This window comes from Urocampus carinirostris, chromosome 1, assembly GCF_059441175.1.
Source record: "Urocampus carinirostris isolate Australia breed hairy pipefish chromosome 1, RoL_Ucar_1.0, whole genome shotgun sequence".
Lineage (NCBI taxonomy): Eukaryota > Metazoa > Chordata > Actinopteri > Syngnathiformes > Syngnathidae > Urocampus > Urocampus carinirostris.
Genome location: NC_142349.1, coordinates 43,077,977 through 43,093,614, shown reverse-complemented (window position 1 = coordinate 43,093,614; position 15,638 = coordinate 43,077,977). Strand labels below are relative to the sequence as shown.

Here is a 15,638-nt window from a genome sequence, read left to right as displayed (position 1 = left end):
CAAAAAATGTGTCCAAGGGGCCAATCCTTGAGTCCTATCCAATTTGTTTATTGATGTAGGGATCCACACGTTATATTTATTTATATTTGTTTTTAAATAAAATTAGTATTGAAATTCTTACAAATAAAGCAAAAATAAAATATTAGGTCCTCGTTTTAAGCACTTAATTTGATATTTACTTTTTAGTATTACTGTAGTTTTATTTTTGTCGTATTCTTCTTGAATTACTGTAGTTTATGTTTTGCTGTATAGTCGTAGTATTCCTGCAGCAGAATTTCATTTGTTTTTTTATAGTATTTTTTTAGTATGTCTGTAGCATATACTATATATATATATATATATATATATATATATATATATATATATATATATATATATATATATATATATATATATATATATATATATATATATATATATATATATATATATATATATATATATATATATATATATATATATATATATATTTACATGAACAATATATTTTTACAATTTTAGTTTGGCAGACCGAATGAAAAAGCCTGGCAGCCTGGATGTGGCCCCTGGGCTATAGTTCCAAAAAAAGAATATATAATAAATATAAACTTATTAATAAAAATGAACACTGGGAACAATTGAAGAAGTTAAGATATACTGCCAATGATTGTTGATATACTAAATCATGATAAAACTTGAAGAAAATAGAGAATAGAAGGCCAGTGATTTCATCAAATATTTTATCATAAGTGACCAAAGATGATACTTATCGGAATAAAGTAAAATAAATTTACCTTTGTAATCAGCTTCCAACAGAACATTGTTAAAGCGTCATGAAATCATTTTAATCAAGTTAATTGTTCTTCAATTTGCGTTTGTAAGCAGTTTTTAAAGCACAATGTTCAATACCACTGCAAGATACATCAATGTTTACACTGCTTATGAACATCTGTGTTTTAGAAATGTACCATAAAGGTTAAGTACATTAGAAACAAGACAATCAATAAAATAAATCCTCCTTCAAGCATCTGTCTTTTACATGGCACAAGTGATGAAAAAAATTATTTATCGCTATCACTTTCATTGGCACAATAAAATCCTTTCCAGGACTTTAAATGGAGACGGCTTGATAATTGGAAGCCCAACCGGCCATATGTATTTTTTTTATTGCAATATTTATAATTTCACCTTCGCTTGTGGATGACTAGACAGAGTCAGATATGTTTTTATTGTTCATTCCCAATGTCTAGATTACCCTTATATACAGTACACAGTAGGTTATACTGGAACTGACATGATTTTTAATAGTGGAAAAATGAAGTGACTTACGGTGCCCAAACACTCTCACCGTTATAAATTAAATGTATTGGTACAATTTATGTTAACATTGACAAACAAACTGAATTTGTCTATTAAAATTAAATTACTTCACAATAAAATGTAACGTAGTTTGAGATCCCTTCTGGTTCTTCTTCATGCTCTCAGTATTGCTGCGTCTCTTCCTGTATTGCATGGGTGTCAAACATACGGATTTAATCCGGCCCGGGAGACAATGCTGAGTAAAGCACTAGACAAAAATTTGCCACTTGACATCTTCGAAATGCCATTTATAAACTAGAGAACATTTGAAGAAAAACATATCCCGATATTATTTTACTCAAAATAGAAGTCATGGATGCCATCTTTAAGACAATATGATTGCATTCTCTTGTGTGTGTGAATCTCTCACTCCGCATTTGCCACTGAACTACGTTTTTTTAATCCCCTACTTATTTGTTAGCATCTAGATTTAAAAGAAAAATAGCACCTGGGTCTCTGCAGAAGTTCAGAGAAGCTGCAGCCATTTTTGAAGATGTAGTAATATGACAGAGAGTTTCCCAAATGTAGGTAAACATTTTCATATAGAAAATGAAATAAAAAACTGAAAAATAATTTTAAATCACTACATCATTTGTACTTGAATTAGTGTTTACTTGCTATTTTTATCATTTTCCATTTTGCATGAGTTTCCCTGAGTGAAATAAACTTTAGTGGAAATTAATTATCTCATTGTTTGGCTTTTTGCCTTTTCCAAATGGATAGTTGATAAACACTACAAGAGATAAAATCTTAGTGAAGGAAAAAGAAGATTCAGGAAAATATACCTCTCAATAATCATTGTACAATCAAATCTAACAACCCTTTACTCCTTTAATGGTTAAAAAAATATTTCTTTGCGCAGACAACAGGAAACAAAAAACAATGGCCACCGATTAATGGTTGGTGGGACAAGATGAGGTAAATGTTTTTGAGGCGTGATAACCAAACATCAGCAAATAACCATGCCTCAAAATAATATTAATAGTCCATAAAAAGAATATCAATAATATATAATTACAGCTAAAAAGAAAATCTGAAAATGTGCAACCCTGAAATCATTATAGTAATTTAACTTATTGTGAGCCATTATAAGATCCGAGACCTAAACCTACGGCACACTTTCTATGGCATTAACTCTTACAATGACAGGGGTTTCTGTTAAATGTGAAGAGCTGGTGACAGCCAATTAAACTTATTTTTGAAGGCCTACAGAAAATGAAGACTGCAGCCATATATACATACGACCTATCATTTTTGATTTAAAATAACCCTTTGGGTGAAAAGTATGCATTGACTTTCATTTTGGGGCTTTTTTTGCATTTCTGATTATTCCAAAATCTAAACAATACTTTCCATAAACACAAGGTTATACTCCTTACAAATGACATGTTATTGCAAGAACACTAAACTTATGGATGAACATTGAAAGAATTTTCCAACACTCAATGTTTCCAGTGACGCAATAACACGCTTTTAGTCACCATGGCGATTGCATCACTACAGACGTGCACAAAACTTCATCTCTCTCTGTCCCTACGATGACAAAGAGACTTTTGTTTTTTTAGAAAGAAAAAATCTCTATCTTTATCTATATTTTCGCTTCTCTCACACACTTCTTCACTACCTTGGGCCGCCCTCACGCCTGAATCGCTGTGTACAGGGAGCAACAATAGGAAGTTGGGTCTCCCTCGGTGTGTGGGAGCCTGAAAATCATTTTGAGAGGCTTGATACTTCCTGATGAGCTGCGCCAAACCCTTTACAATAGTTTCAAGAATAAAATGAAACAAAAAATAAACATATTTTTATGTTTTCGCCCTCAGGGACAATGCTTATAAAAAACGTATTTATACATTATGGCACTGAATGCGTTAATTTACCCGTTGGGCCCCTGTGATATCAATGTTTTCTCCCAGTTTGACACCCCTGCTGTAGTGCTTCTGACACAATGTCACACTAGACTGTGCGCCCTCCATGCAGTGTCGTGCATTTGCCAAATCTCCTGATAAATTTATACGCTACAATCAAGCAGCAGGGGCTGTGACGCCTGACAGGGATTACAGTGGGATTACAATATAGTCTCCCCACTGGGACTCTCGTTTGCTAGATCACAACTCCCTGACGGGGAAGATAGCGTGCAACCCCAGGTCCTCCGAACGCCACCTTGACTCATTTGACAAAAGGTTCCACCCAGGGTTGTCTTCTTTGCCACAGTAAGGGGCAACACGAACGCAATCAAATGATATATGTGTTTTGCGCTGGAAAATCAATTAAAAACACAACAAAGAGCCTGGATTATTACAGAGGCCAACTTGGCTGTTTTAAGGGAGTAATTAAAAATTACAGCCACCCATTCCGATAAAAAAAAAAAAACACATTTGTTGCATGAAGGGTAGTTGAGATTTGTGGCTCGCAAACTCTCCAGACCTCCGGGGCATGGTGAGTTGGAGCATCATAGGGCCATCACAACCCTAAACAAGCATGCAAGAGTATGAGAATATCTATCTTGGGACTTATTTTAGATTGTTTTTGTTGCTGTTAAATGATATTGCCCTTCTTTTCATGCAATACTGTTACAATGCACTATTGTTTTATTGAGTTATTATACATATATCAACTATTGTCAAGTTTGATATTATCAAAAAAGTGCACAGGAGATTTCACGGGATGCCAGTTTTTTATTCGGACTAACTGTTGTTTGTTGTCTTGACCATTGCATCATTGTTGCTATCAGCCACTCATGTTGCTGTTCTTTGAAATCCACACCCTTTAGGGCTCTTCTGTTTTGTAACCATGAAGATTAAATCCGAAGAGAGAGCTCGTTGGAGAGCTTTAGGAATGGATTTTTTTTTTCTTATCTGAGAGCCCTACTCCCAGTTCTCCTTGCAAGTTAGAATCCATTGATCTATTCCTGCCTCATCTTGAGTGCCTACTTAAGTTTAAACATAATAATTATATAACTTAGGCTTGTCTCTAAGCATTAATTGGTATTATATTTTAGAAGTTTAGCTGGAAGCCAGGAGAAGAAGACGGGCAGGGATTGGGCCAGCACAACTGGCCCAACAATGGGGTGGGGTAACGTATGAATGTGCTTCAGCGTCGAAACACCTGATGAGCTTGGTAACCAATTGATGACCTCAAATCCTGGCCAAAGCTACATCCACCAAAAGTGAACGAAATATAGGCATTGTCGGATGTATGTAACTTCCTTATTTATCCTTACAGTCATGTTTTCCGTGGAGTGTTATGTCTAATCTTGTTGCATACAATGTTTAACAATGTTGATATAACTGATAATAAAGACATTTAAATTTGTTCATTTAAATACTATAGTAGACGAATATGCCCTTTTCCCAAATTCGCTTGTTCAATCTGTGAGTTTTTGCCTTGACAACATTCAAATTTCCATCCATCCATTATCTGCACCGCTTATCCTCAGTAGGGTCGCTAGGGTGCTGGAGCCCATTTCAGCAGTCTTTGGGCAGTGGGCAGGGGACACCCTCAACTGGCTGCCAGCCAGTCACGGGGCACACAGAGACAACTTACTCGCTCATTCTAATTATCCTGACATGCATGTTTTTGGAATGTGGGAGGAAACCCTCGCAAACATGGTGAGAAAGTGCAAACTCCACACAAGAAGGTTTGATTCCATGACCTCAGAACTGTGCAGCGGACGCGCTTACCACTCATCCGCCGTGCTGCAACATTCAAATTCAATCTCATAAAATATTACATGGAGTTTATTTTTAATTCTAGAAAACTTATATGAGTTGGTGTCCTTACTGGTTTAGGAAGAAATTAAAAAGGAAAGATGAGATAAGGATTATGACTACGTTTTTTATGCTGAAATAAATATTGACTTGTACCAATTTTTAGGTATTTAGCTTCAAATATTTTTCATGAAAAGTATTTATAGTACTTTTTACCTCTAAATGTAAGTTTTGGGAGTGACGGAGGGTGATCAGAAATCAGATTTGATCGCACTACTCTCAGCTAATCAGTATCTGGTGATCCCAAGATAAATTGTATTTTTCTTCCAATAAAAGTATGAGTTTCCTCCTGTAACATTGGGTTGTTCCAGAACTTGTCTTTGTTCTTGGTAACATATAGATTATGCATGTCGAACTCAGTTTTTATACATTCTCAGAAATATAATCATCCAACCAGTGGGTTTTATGTTTGAAATGCCTGGTCTGGATTACCTTAGTAAATGCATTATTATTTTATTCTAGGGAATGTAAATAATTTGGTTGGTTTGAAATGTTCTGGGAATGAAATATTTAAAATGTTTATTGCATTTACAGGGCAATCTTACTTTGAGTTTGAATTACGAGGAGAGAGAGTTGTCATGCAACCCCAAAAGTTTGAGCACTTGTGGTAATGATGTCGGTTGATGAGAACTGCCAAGTTGAGCGTTGGCAGATTAAGTCTGAAAAATTAAGCAAGAGCCTCAAGAGCAATGTCACGAGAGAGAGTGGACAGGCGCGGGGGACGACAAATCCTCTTGTTCTCCATTTGTTGCATTAAACACTGGCCGCCATCTGTTGTGTTGGAGCATACAATGCAACAGCACCGAGGCGGCAGATGCCATCCTAAGAGCCCCGGTCATCGGCCTCTCGCTGTACGCCGGCCGACACTCTAAAAATACCCTCATGAGCTGCCATTAATGGCTTCTCGGTTTCGGAAAAACGAGCAGAGCCGAGCCTTTAAAATAAGATAACGAGCTGTATAATGGATTTCTGTGTACTAAACTGACTTTGAGAAGCCAAGGATGTCTTTTTTGTTTAAAGCTCTCATAGTGACCAGCTTTGGGCACCTTTCTAAAAAAGTAATTGATTACTCTTATCAGTTACTGAAAAGCAATTCCATTTTACTGACACCCAAAAGTAGCGCGTTACTCTAAAGTAAGTACTTAATTACAAATTACTGTATATACTCGCGTTGAAGCAACACCCAACACCCAATACTGCTTAAAAATAGCCAAATAATAAAGAAATAGAAAGGAGCATGTCCACCAACCTGTGGAAGAAGGGTTGATTAATCCATCCTGAACAAAGGGCAACCAGGTACCAATTATATGGCGTTGAACTCTTAATTGTTTTTACTAAGTAGCGGAGTAAGGAGGTTTGAGTTACAATTTTTATTAATCACGCGTTACAGTACTTGTTACCGTGATCCAGAAATGCGTTACTTTGTGATGGGTTACTCGCAAGACTTATCGTGACTGAAAGAAATATACAATAGCTAATGTCAATACTGTATTTTGCCACTTCCTGCAGGCAGTAGGTGACGGAGATGGGCCTTGGTTTGAGTGCCTCCTTGTGGTGGCTGCTGCTGCTCTATATCGCCATCCCCCAATGCTGCGGGCGGCCCTTTGGGATCCCGGCACCAGCCGTGAACGTGGCGGTGGTTTTCAGCGGCCCGGCGTACCAGTCGGAGATCAAGGGGCGGCTGAGTCGTGAGAACTTCATGGATCTTCCTCTGGAGGTGAACCCCATCACCGTTTTGGTGAACAATACGAACCCAAGAGCTCTGCTGACGAGAATCTGCGACACGCTCTCCACCAACCGCGTCCATGGCGTGGTCTTTGAGGACAACGTTGGTTCAGAGGCCGTAGCCCAGATCTTGGACTTCATCTCCACTCAGACCGGTGTGCCCATAGTGGGCATAAGCGGAGGCTCTGCCGTCGTCCTGCCGTATAAGGTCAGAACCAAGCTACTCAAAATACAACTTGATAGTCAGTTAACACTGGTACTGTATAGTGCAGTGGTCAGCAACTACCAGGCCACAGACCAGTTTTGAGCGGTGGGTGATTTGGTACCAGGCCACACAGAAATAAAAAAAAGTTGCTTTATTTTTTTGCTTGTACTGTGTTCATGTACGCACACCTTTTTTCTTACTTCAAAAAAAAACCTTAAAGTAAGAGTGTGCGTTAATTTCAAGGTTTGACTGCCATATATTACTGTGATGTAGCAATGACTCATCACCCTAAAAATACCAATGACCATGTTTGCTCACTGTTGGATGCAACGGGAATTGAACCTGGATCTCGGCTGTGAATCCTAACGACTAGACCACCAGGGTTGGAGATATTATAGCGAAAGGTATTCGATTTTATCCGATCATCACACTATTTTAACAGTGCCACATTGTACAATGTTGTAATGGGGCATTATGAAAAATAATTCAGCCAAAACAACATTGTTCAACATGTTACCGTGATAAAAAAATGGTGTGATGATGTGACAAGTTGTAATGCCATTTCCTTTGTCATCTAGGTTCCTAGCGGTCTCATGACTACACAGTGGATTTAGGTGTATTATTATTATTTTTTTTTTATTAGTTTTTTTTTTTTTCTTACCATATCAATGATTAGAAATATCATTTTTGTTATTATTATTACTATTGCTAACGATAATATTGGGCAAGACTGTGAGAATATTATCAGGACTTAAACCGGTCCGTGGTACAGAATAAAGTAGCAGGACTACCAAGAGGGATGGGGTCGAGTAAAATTTACATAGACATACTTTATCGTCATGGAGACTATCACAAAAAATCAAATTCAGGACGTATGTTCTAAATTACATTTCAAAAGAAGCAACCATGTTGAAATGATGTGTAGCTTTTTATTTCGTTCTTCAGGAATATACCATAAGTTTAGACGGCTACTCTCACAAAATTTAAGGTGAAGAAATAAACCATTTTTTTAGTTATTTTCAAATAAAAATCCTGACAAAAATGGCTTGTCCTCAACAAAATAGCAGCAAAAAATAGCAGCTTATCTTGATTTAAACCCAACTAGTGTGTCGCCTGTTTAAAAATCTCCAAAACTGGTTATTATATTTTGTTTAAAACAACAAAAAAACATGTTTTGTTTTATCCCACTGAAAATGTGATGTTGATTGTCTACAACCACCACTAAAATCTGATTTTTATTCGAAAATAATCCAACGTCCAACAAAGCGTGTCATCAAATAAATCCAAGTAGTACATCTGAAAACACACACAAAAATGTTTGGACCATGGCCAACCTAAATGCCAACAAGTTTTAACAAGTTTGGGTTCAGCAACAAAAAATGTAAAACTAAATCGTCTAGAGTTGTCAAAAAAATGAAAGTTTTAATTTTTAAATCAAAACAAAAGAGGGATTCATACATAGAAGTTACCTATTTAGTATTTGCTCTCTGCACTATTGTACTTACAGCGTTATTGTTACAGTGTTAATGTTACTGTTTACCTGACTTGTTAACCTGACTGCCCATTTTGCACATCTGGTTAGCTACTCCTCTTGCACTATCGGCACTATGGTAAAATACTATACGTAGCCATAATACAATACAACTTTTATTTATATCTGTTCATTCAAGGAAACTGTGCGGGTCAGATGTATCGACATTTCGTTCTGTATAAACGTGTACTAGAATGACAATAAAGTAGATCTGAATCTGAATCTGAATTTATTCAATACATTTTTACAGGCTTTTTAACCTTGGTATTGTTTGATTTACAGGAACTAGATTTCAAAATGTATTTTTCCGTCTGTTTTCATTTCCGTTTCCAAGATTTTTCCACCTCCAGAGAGCTATTATGGCGACGCTAAAGAGCCTCATGGGGCTGTAGAGCCACAAGTTGCTGACCCCTGGGTTGGTGCAATAATTGTACACATCTTATTGGGACCACAGTCCAAGTTGAAACAAAATGGCAATGTTGTCCGTTGAAGGTCTTAACTAAAACAGGCATCAGAACGTTCACCCCAGGCACGTCAAACCAATACTCATGAGAAAAAGTTGCCTGATTGCATTTGGTTGGGTCAATGTTTCACTATGTACCCAAATCCCTAGGCAGTTCTTGAATGACCATAATCATTCCAAAAACCTTTCTGAGAACCAAACAGACATCAACCCGACTGTCACACCGTAGTACACATCAGTGGATTGAAGGTTTCTTTGTTTGCCCTTTACACGCTTGCTGGGCTTCTTTCTGACCTTTTACTGACCGTTGTTTTTATTTGTTTTTAGAGGACACATGACTCCTGTTACTCTCACTGTCAAGTTAATTCACTCCGGTGCAGTTCAATCACTGACTTTTAACTCCCTGACATCATTTATGTGGCCAGAATTATTTTCTTTAAAATGCCTTTCAAGTTTAAATTACGATTGCAAACAAGACAAAACTCGATTTCCTGTCATGCAAAATGTACTGTAAGACTTGGTCAAGGATAACAACCGTTAACGAAGGAGTGAAAAACTGTATTATGTCAAGTCCAGTCCTCCGAGTTCCAATTAGCACAGCTAAAATGCACGTGTAAATTAGCCTAGTATAATCCGTCTCCGTTAACATGAATTTGTAGGTGAGGAGATGGGTTTCCAGGGCAAACATTTTCCATGTGAATCAGCATCCTGTCATATTTTAGATTAAATGTTGTTGTGACCCTGTCTTCCATCCTGGTTGAAACAGATCGTTGTTGTGTGGGGGTGGTAACATGGTAACCAAATTTATTTGGTATTATTTCCTCGACTGGGACATTTGACCAAAATAAGACATTACACAATTAAACACCAATGTTGTGTGAGTGTCTCCAGTGACCCGTTTCAAGATAATAAAATGTAATAACTGATTTGTCTCACGGACCATAAAATTAAACTAAAAAGGGAATATATGGTGATAAATGCACAAAACATTTGTTAGATGTATTACCTATATTGACCAATACTTAATTATTTTGGGTGGTCAGGACTAAGTTAGACCCCATTTCAAAATTGTCCTGCTTACAACGGTTAGTGTTTCCAATCCAAAACACAGAGTTAACAGAGTTAAATCTGATCTAAATGTATAACTAAGTTTAACTTACGGGAGCAAAACTGACTTTTTGTCTTTGTTGATGACCATATTTTTCTGGATAAAAGCTTTTTTCCACACAAAAAAAAAATACTTGAGAACCCTAGCCTCCAGGATTGAATGCAACAGAATTTTAGTCCGGCAATCATAGAAGTCTAAAAGGAAAAGTAAGGCGGCTTAGAACCAGAGTTCAAATGTAATCCTTCCCAAATGGATTTGGTGTTGCTAACATTCCAAGCCATAGGGAACATGTCGGGTAGTAAAAATGTATGACAAATTACAGCTGACTATGGATTCCAATTTCCTTGTGGCTACTGTGTTGGCAGAACTTAACATACACAGTCTGATATCTAGACATTCTCTGCACAGAAACATTTAAGGATGTAACAAACAGTATCTAAAGTTCTGTTATGTTAGCATTTAAATGAACTTCAGTGTGTCCATAGAGGAAAAGTGACGGACAGTGAGAGACCCTCTGGACTTTGGAAAGGATCTGAATTTAAGACTGAGATTTGCTGCTTTAGATACCTATGAAAATTTACATCGATGCAAGACCTTGTGAAATGATATTGTAAATACCTTTAATGAAACTCCTCCTCTGTGTGCATGCGTAAATTCCACCATTGTAAATGATATGTGGCGTGAAAGCAGAAATGAATTTACAATTTTATGGCCGTAACTGCATTCGTGCCTCTTCTCTGGAATAGGATATGAGTCTGTACGAGTGCTGAAAAGGCTCCTATTTCATTATAAACAGAGCAAAAGCAGTGTGGAAAGCTGATAAATAAATATATCAGTATTGACAGATTTAGAAAACAAATACACTTGTAATAAATGAAATTGTTTATTGAAGGTATTGTTGGATACATTAATCAAAACATGACACAAAAAGAAAAACTAATGCTGAGAGTGAGCATGGCCAAATATGGTCACCTTACGCCCCCTCCCCTAAGGAAATTTGACAGATCTGTTTCTGCCAACCTTTGCTTAAAGGTTTGCACCGTATTTGCACTAATAACCCGGTCAGGCAAAAAAGCCAAATTTTTGGTATCCTGAAAGAAATAAAGTTTCCGTGCAAGTTGCTGGTAGGTCTAGGCACCCGTAACTTATATCTGTGACCACGTAAACCATCAACACAATACATCTAGAAAATGTACAAACAAATTTCTTATAACACAACAATATACAATAGATAGATAGATAGATAGATAGATAGATAGATAGATAGATAGATAGATAGATAGATAGATAGATAGATAGATAGATAGATAGATAGATAGATAGATAGATAGATAGATAGATAGATAGATAGATAGATAGATAGATAGATAGATAGATAGATAGATAGATAGATAGATAGATAGATAGATAGATAGATAGATAGATAGATAGATAGATAGATAGATAGATAGATAGATAGATAGATAGATAGATAGATAGATAGATAGATAGATAGATAGATAGATAGATAGATAGATAGATAGATAGATAGATAGATAGATACTTTATTCATCCCCGAAGGGAAATTCACATTTCCAGCAGCATCCCTTCGCTGAGAACAATACAATAATAAAACAAAAAGAATACAATATACAAATACCCAGTGTGACGTGCAAATGCCCACTGTAGCGTGTTATATAGAATAACTAAATAGTGCTACACAGAATACATATTGCAATAAGATTCGGTAATATGCAATGTAGGTTGTGTGGTTTACTGTGGGCTTTTACTCTGCCGGGTAGAGTTAAAGAGCCTCATGGCATGAGGAAGAAAAGATCTCTTCAGTCTGTCCGTGCACAGATGCACAGATAAATAAAAGTGTCTTATTGTAATCTTGTAAAAATTATGTACAATCTGCTCAATTAAATAATGTCAGTTGTCTGATTAGAGAAGCATTACAAAATGTCTTAAAATTCGGAAAAATGCATTCGGCATGTTTTCAGTGCAAATGAGGAGAAGCTTTTTCTCCTCTGTGTGTTAGAATAGAAAATTATAGAATAGAATAGAATTTAATAGAACAGAACTGTTTTCATTATCATTGATCAAAAACGTGAATATAATTTGCTACAAGATTAGAAATGGCCATCCAGGATAAACTCATAATAAAGAGGAAAGAAAAAAATTTGGGGATAAATAGGCAAAAAATATGAGCTAGGTAGTGCTTGGAGACTGGCCAAAGTTGTATGTGCATCGTAATACAGTAATAGTGCAATGAATTGTAATGCAATGACATTTTGCAGCAGCCAAGTTGCTAAATAAGTAGATCAATATATAAATTAGACGTGAAAAAAGCAAATGCTGTATTTACTTCAATAAAAAAACAGAGCATTTTTATGGTTTTGAATACACCTTTCAACACTTTAAGAGGTGGTAATGTATTTTTTAGGCCAGAGATATGTCCAGCCTGAACAAAACGTGTCCAACTTCCATAAAAATCCCCCCGGGCAATTAGTACTTTTTGCAAACATTTTTATATTTACTTTGGCAAGGGTCCAGATCTGATTTAATATGCAAACATCTAAAAATACTTGGAAAGGTTTATAATTCCACAAAATAAGTCTAAAACCTTAATAGATTGGCATCATGACTTAAAATTGTGATTTATTCCATGAACAAGGTTATATATTATAAGGATTTTTATACCCTACTAAAATGAGCTCCCTGCGATTCTGGAGACATGATTTGTCACGTTGTTGTGATTTGTCATATTTACGATTGGAGAAGCAAAGGATCTAGTGAATAATTAAGAGCAAAACATGGCTGTGAATTACAGCGTCTCCTCGTTTCGCTCTGATCAAATTGCTGTGATTGGATCTGCTCACATTTGCTTCACCCTCGCAGGACTCTGTTATGCACATTTACACACCATCGTCCAACAGAATACCTCAATTTCACAGTGTGTGAGTGAGAGACGCTCTCTAAAAAAAGACTATTGAGATGCGGCCGCTCTATTTTGCAAGGAAGGGAACACTGAATCTGCTTGACTTTGGGTTGACCTTGTCCTCCCGCTGGCCTTCGGGATACTCAGCCTCTAATGCCTCCCATTCCTCACCTCAGTCCTTAACGTCTTTTTTCCAGGTGTGACCTGGTCGGAATACATTAGGTGCATTAAGAAATCGGCACGCTGTGACAAAGGTGGTTGTTAAGATAAAATAGGAATGCGCTGCGGTAATTAGCCAGACAGGAATGCCAACTGTCAGCATATACGTGATGTAGTGATATGTTAAAAGCTCCGAACACAGTGGAAGCCCAAGCGTCCTCTGTTATCTGGGGTAATCGTGCTGTGACAGCAGTTAAATTATTGCTGTAACAAAACATTAAAAGTAATGGTAGGGATCCACGATTAGTTTGACTTAGGGATGGGCAAGGGCACCTGTATGATGCGGCAGGGGTAAAGCAGTGAAAGCTGTCGGGCCCTGCCGTTGAACAAAAGACAGTGTTGTGTCACCCAGACCCGAGTGACACGGCCGCCTTCTTGTGTCCCGTTTCATCTGGAGGGACGAAAGCATGACCTACTTGGGTGCCGAGGTGCTTAACTTGTTTGGGTGTTTGGGCATCTGGGTTGGCCATGGTCCCCCAAAGATTTTGAGTCTTTTTTGCTACATTTTCCCATTTTCTTTTTTTTGTGGATGTGATTGTCTTGCTGTCGGTCACCCCTCTCGAGGGATATGACCAGGGTAGATAGATAGATAGATAGATAGATAGATAGATAGATAGATAGATAGATAGATAGATAGATAGATAGATAGATAGATAGATAGATAGATAGATAGATAGATAGATAGATAGATAGATAGATAGATAGATAGATAGATAGATAGATAGATAGATAGATAGATAGATAGATAGATAGATAGATAGATAGATAGATAGATAGATAGATAGATAGATAGATAGATAGATAGATAGATAGATAGATAGATAGATAGATGGATTGAAACAGAACAATGTCAAAAAGCAGGCGTGTCCAAAGTCCAGCCCGGGGCCTGTTAAGGCTCATGATAAAGACTTTACTGGCCCGCAGCCTCTGTCATAGAATTAATGATATTTTGCCCGTCAGTAATGTTGACCGCGATATCGAATAAATTCACCATTTCACCAGATGAGAGCAGTTGCCTTTTTGCCACCTTGCCCTTAGCTTTTTGTGAGAATTTTATCTCACCCTGTTTTTGACATGGCGATTGTATATAAAAAAAAAGGAAAGTTAAGTGTATGGGCTGCCGCTTTTAGGACAAGTGGAAATTTGAGTATTTTTTCTCCGAAAACTGAAACAACTGTCACAGACCAGAAAGGACACAGGACTCAATAACATACGTTTCTCAGTTTTTATTGAAAGGAGAGGGAGAGTAAGGCTTGCTTGATCCGAGGACTGACGGAAAACGGGAGCGAGCGAGGCGGGAGTGACACTTCCGTATCGGACGAAGACAGGTGGGATAAAGGTATAGCAGGAACAAAGTCGGACGGGAGTGCTCACTGAGTGGAATACAACAGCTTGCAGCGATCTGACAAAGGCTGAGAGGTAGTCGGCAGTTTAAAAAGGGAGTGTCCACCAATCAGCTTTCCAGGCTGTTGGCGCCAATTGAACCGCCGCAGGTGCACCAGATTGGCAATCACGACAACAACTGCATCTACCTAATTTGCTAGGAGATAGTGGCTGGTTTCAAAGAATATAATATCAAGGGGCACTGCTAAAGGAAACATGGTGACTGCAAAAATCAAACTGGAGACGAATGTTGTAAAAAGGTGAAGCAACTGAAAGCTGTTTTAAAGGCACAACAGCATTTCTTTACAAGACCTTGCGAGTCAAATTATAGTGTTAAAGGCGAGTTACGAGTTTGGGATGCTGGTCGCCAAGCATTGCAAACCTTTCACAGAGGGTGAATTTATTAAAGGCTGTTCAAAGAATGCCAGGCTGAATAGTCAGCCCTCACACATTTTCAGCTTAGCAAATCTGGCCCGCATTCTGAAAAGTTTGGACACCCCTGTCATCACAAACTAATAGAATGTCTTGATTCATGCACGGCTATTGTGACTAGTTCTGCTACCAATGATTATTTTACAATTAATTTACCTTTCGATTACTTTTAGATTTATTAATTAATCGGATTTTTAAAAGACATATATTTAATTTCTCTTCTTTTCAAATATTGATGTTTTGGACGTATAGTAGAATAGTGCCCAGAACAACAGACTATTCTATAAAATAAAACAATAAACAATCCAGGTGTTTGCCAAATAAACCAAAATGCATACAGAAGTATGCTATACACCTGCAAATATGTCATATACTTTTTGTTATGTGCAAAAAAAGTGAGGCAACATCAGGGGGAAATGCGAATACTTTGTCGGATGTCATCTTATTGCAAATATATTGTATTTATTTTTTGTATACACTACTTTGAGTTGTATTTTTGTGTCTGAAATGGTCTACATACAGTATATCACAAACGTGAGTACACCCT

The 15,638-nt window shown here is 37.1% G+C and overlaps 1 protein-coding gene across 1 annotated transcript in view; it reads left to right on the top strand.

The window, feature by feature from the left end:
- Positions 1 to 15,638, top strand: part of grin2ca (glutamate receptor, ionotropic, N-methyl D-aspartate 2Ca) — a 109,446-nt gene that overhangs the window by 35,889 nt on the left and 57,919 nt on the right. The window contains exon 2 of the mRNA XM_088340465.1: positions 6,615 to 7,038. Within this exon, the coding sequence (XP_088196591.1) occupies positions 6,631 to 7,038 (408 nt within the window). The 5' untranslated portion in view covers positions 6,615 to 6,630. The remainder of the gene's footprint in view (positions 1 to 6,614; positions 7,039 to 15,638) is intronic.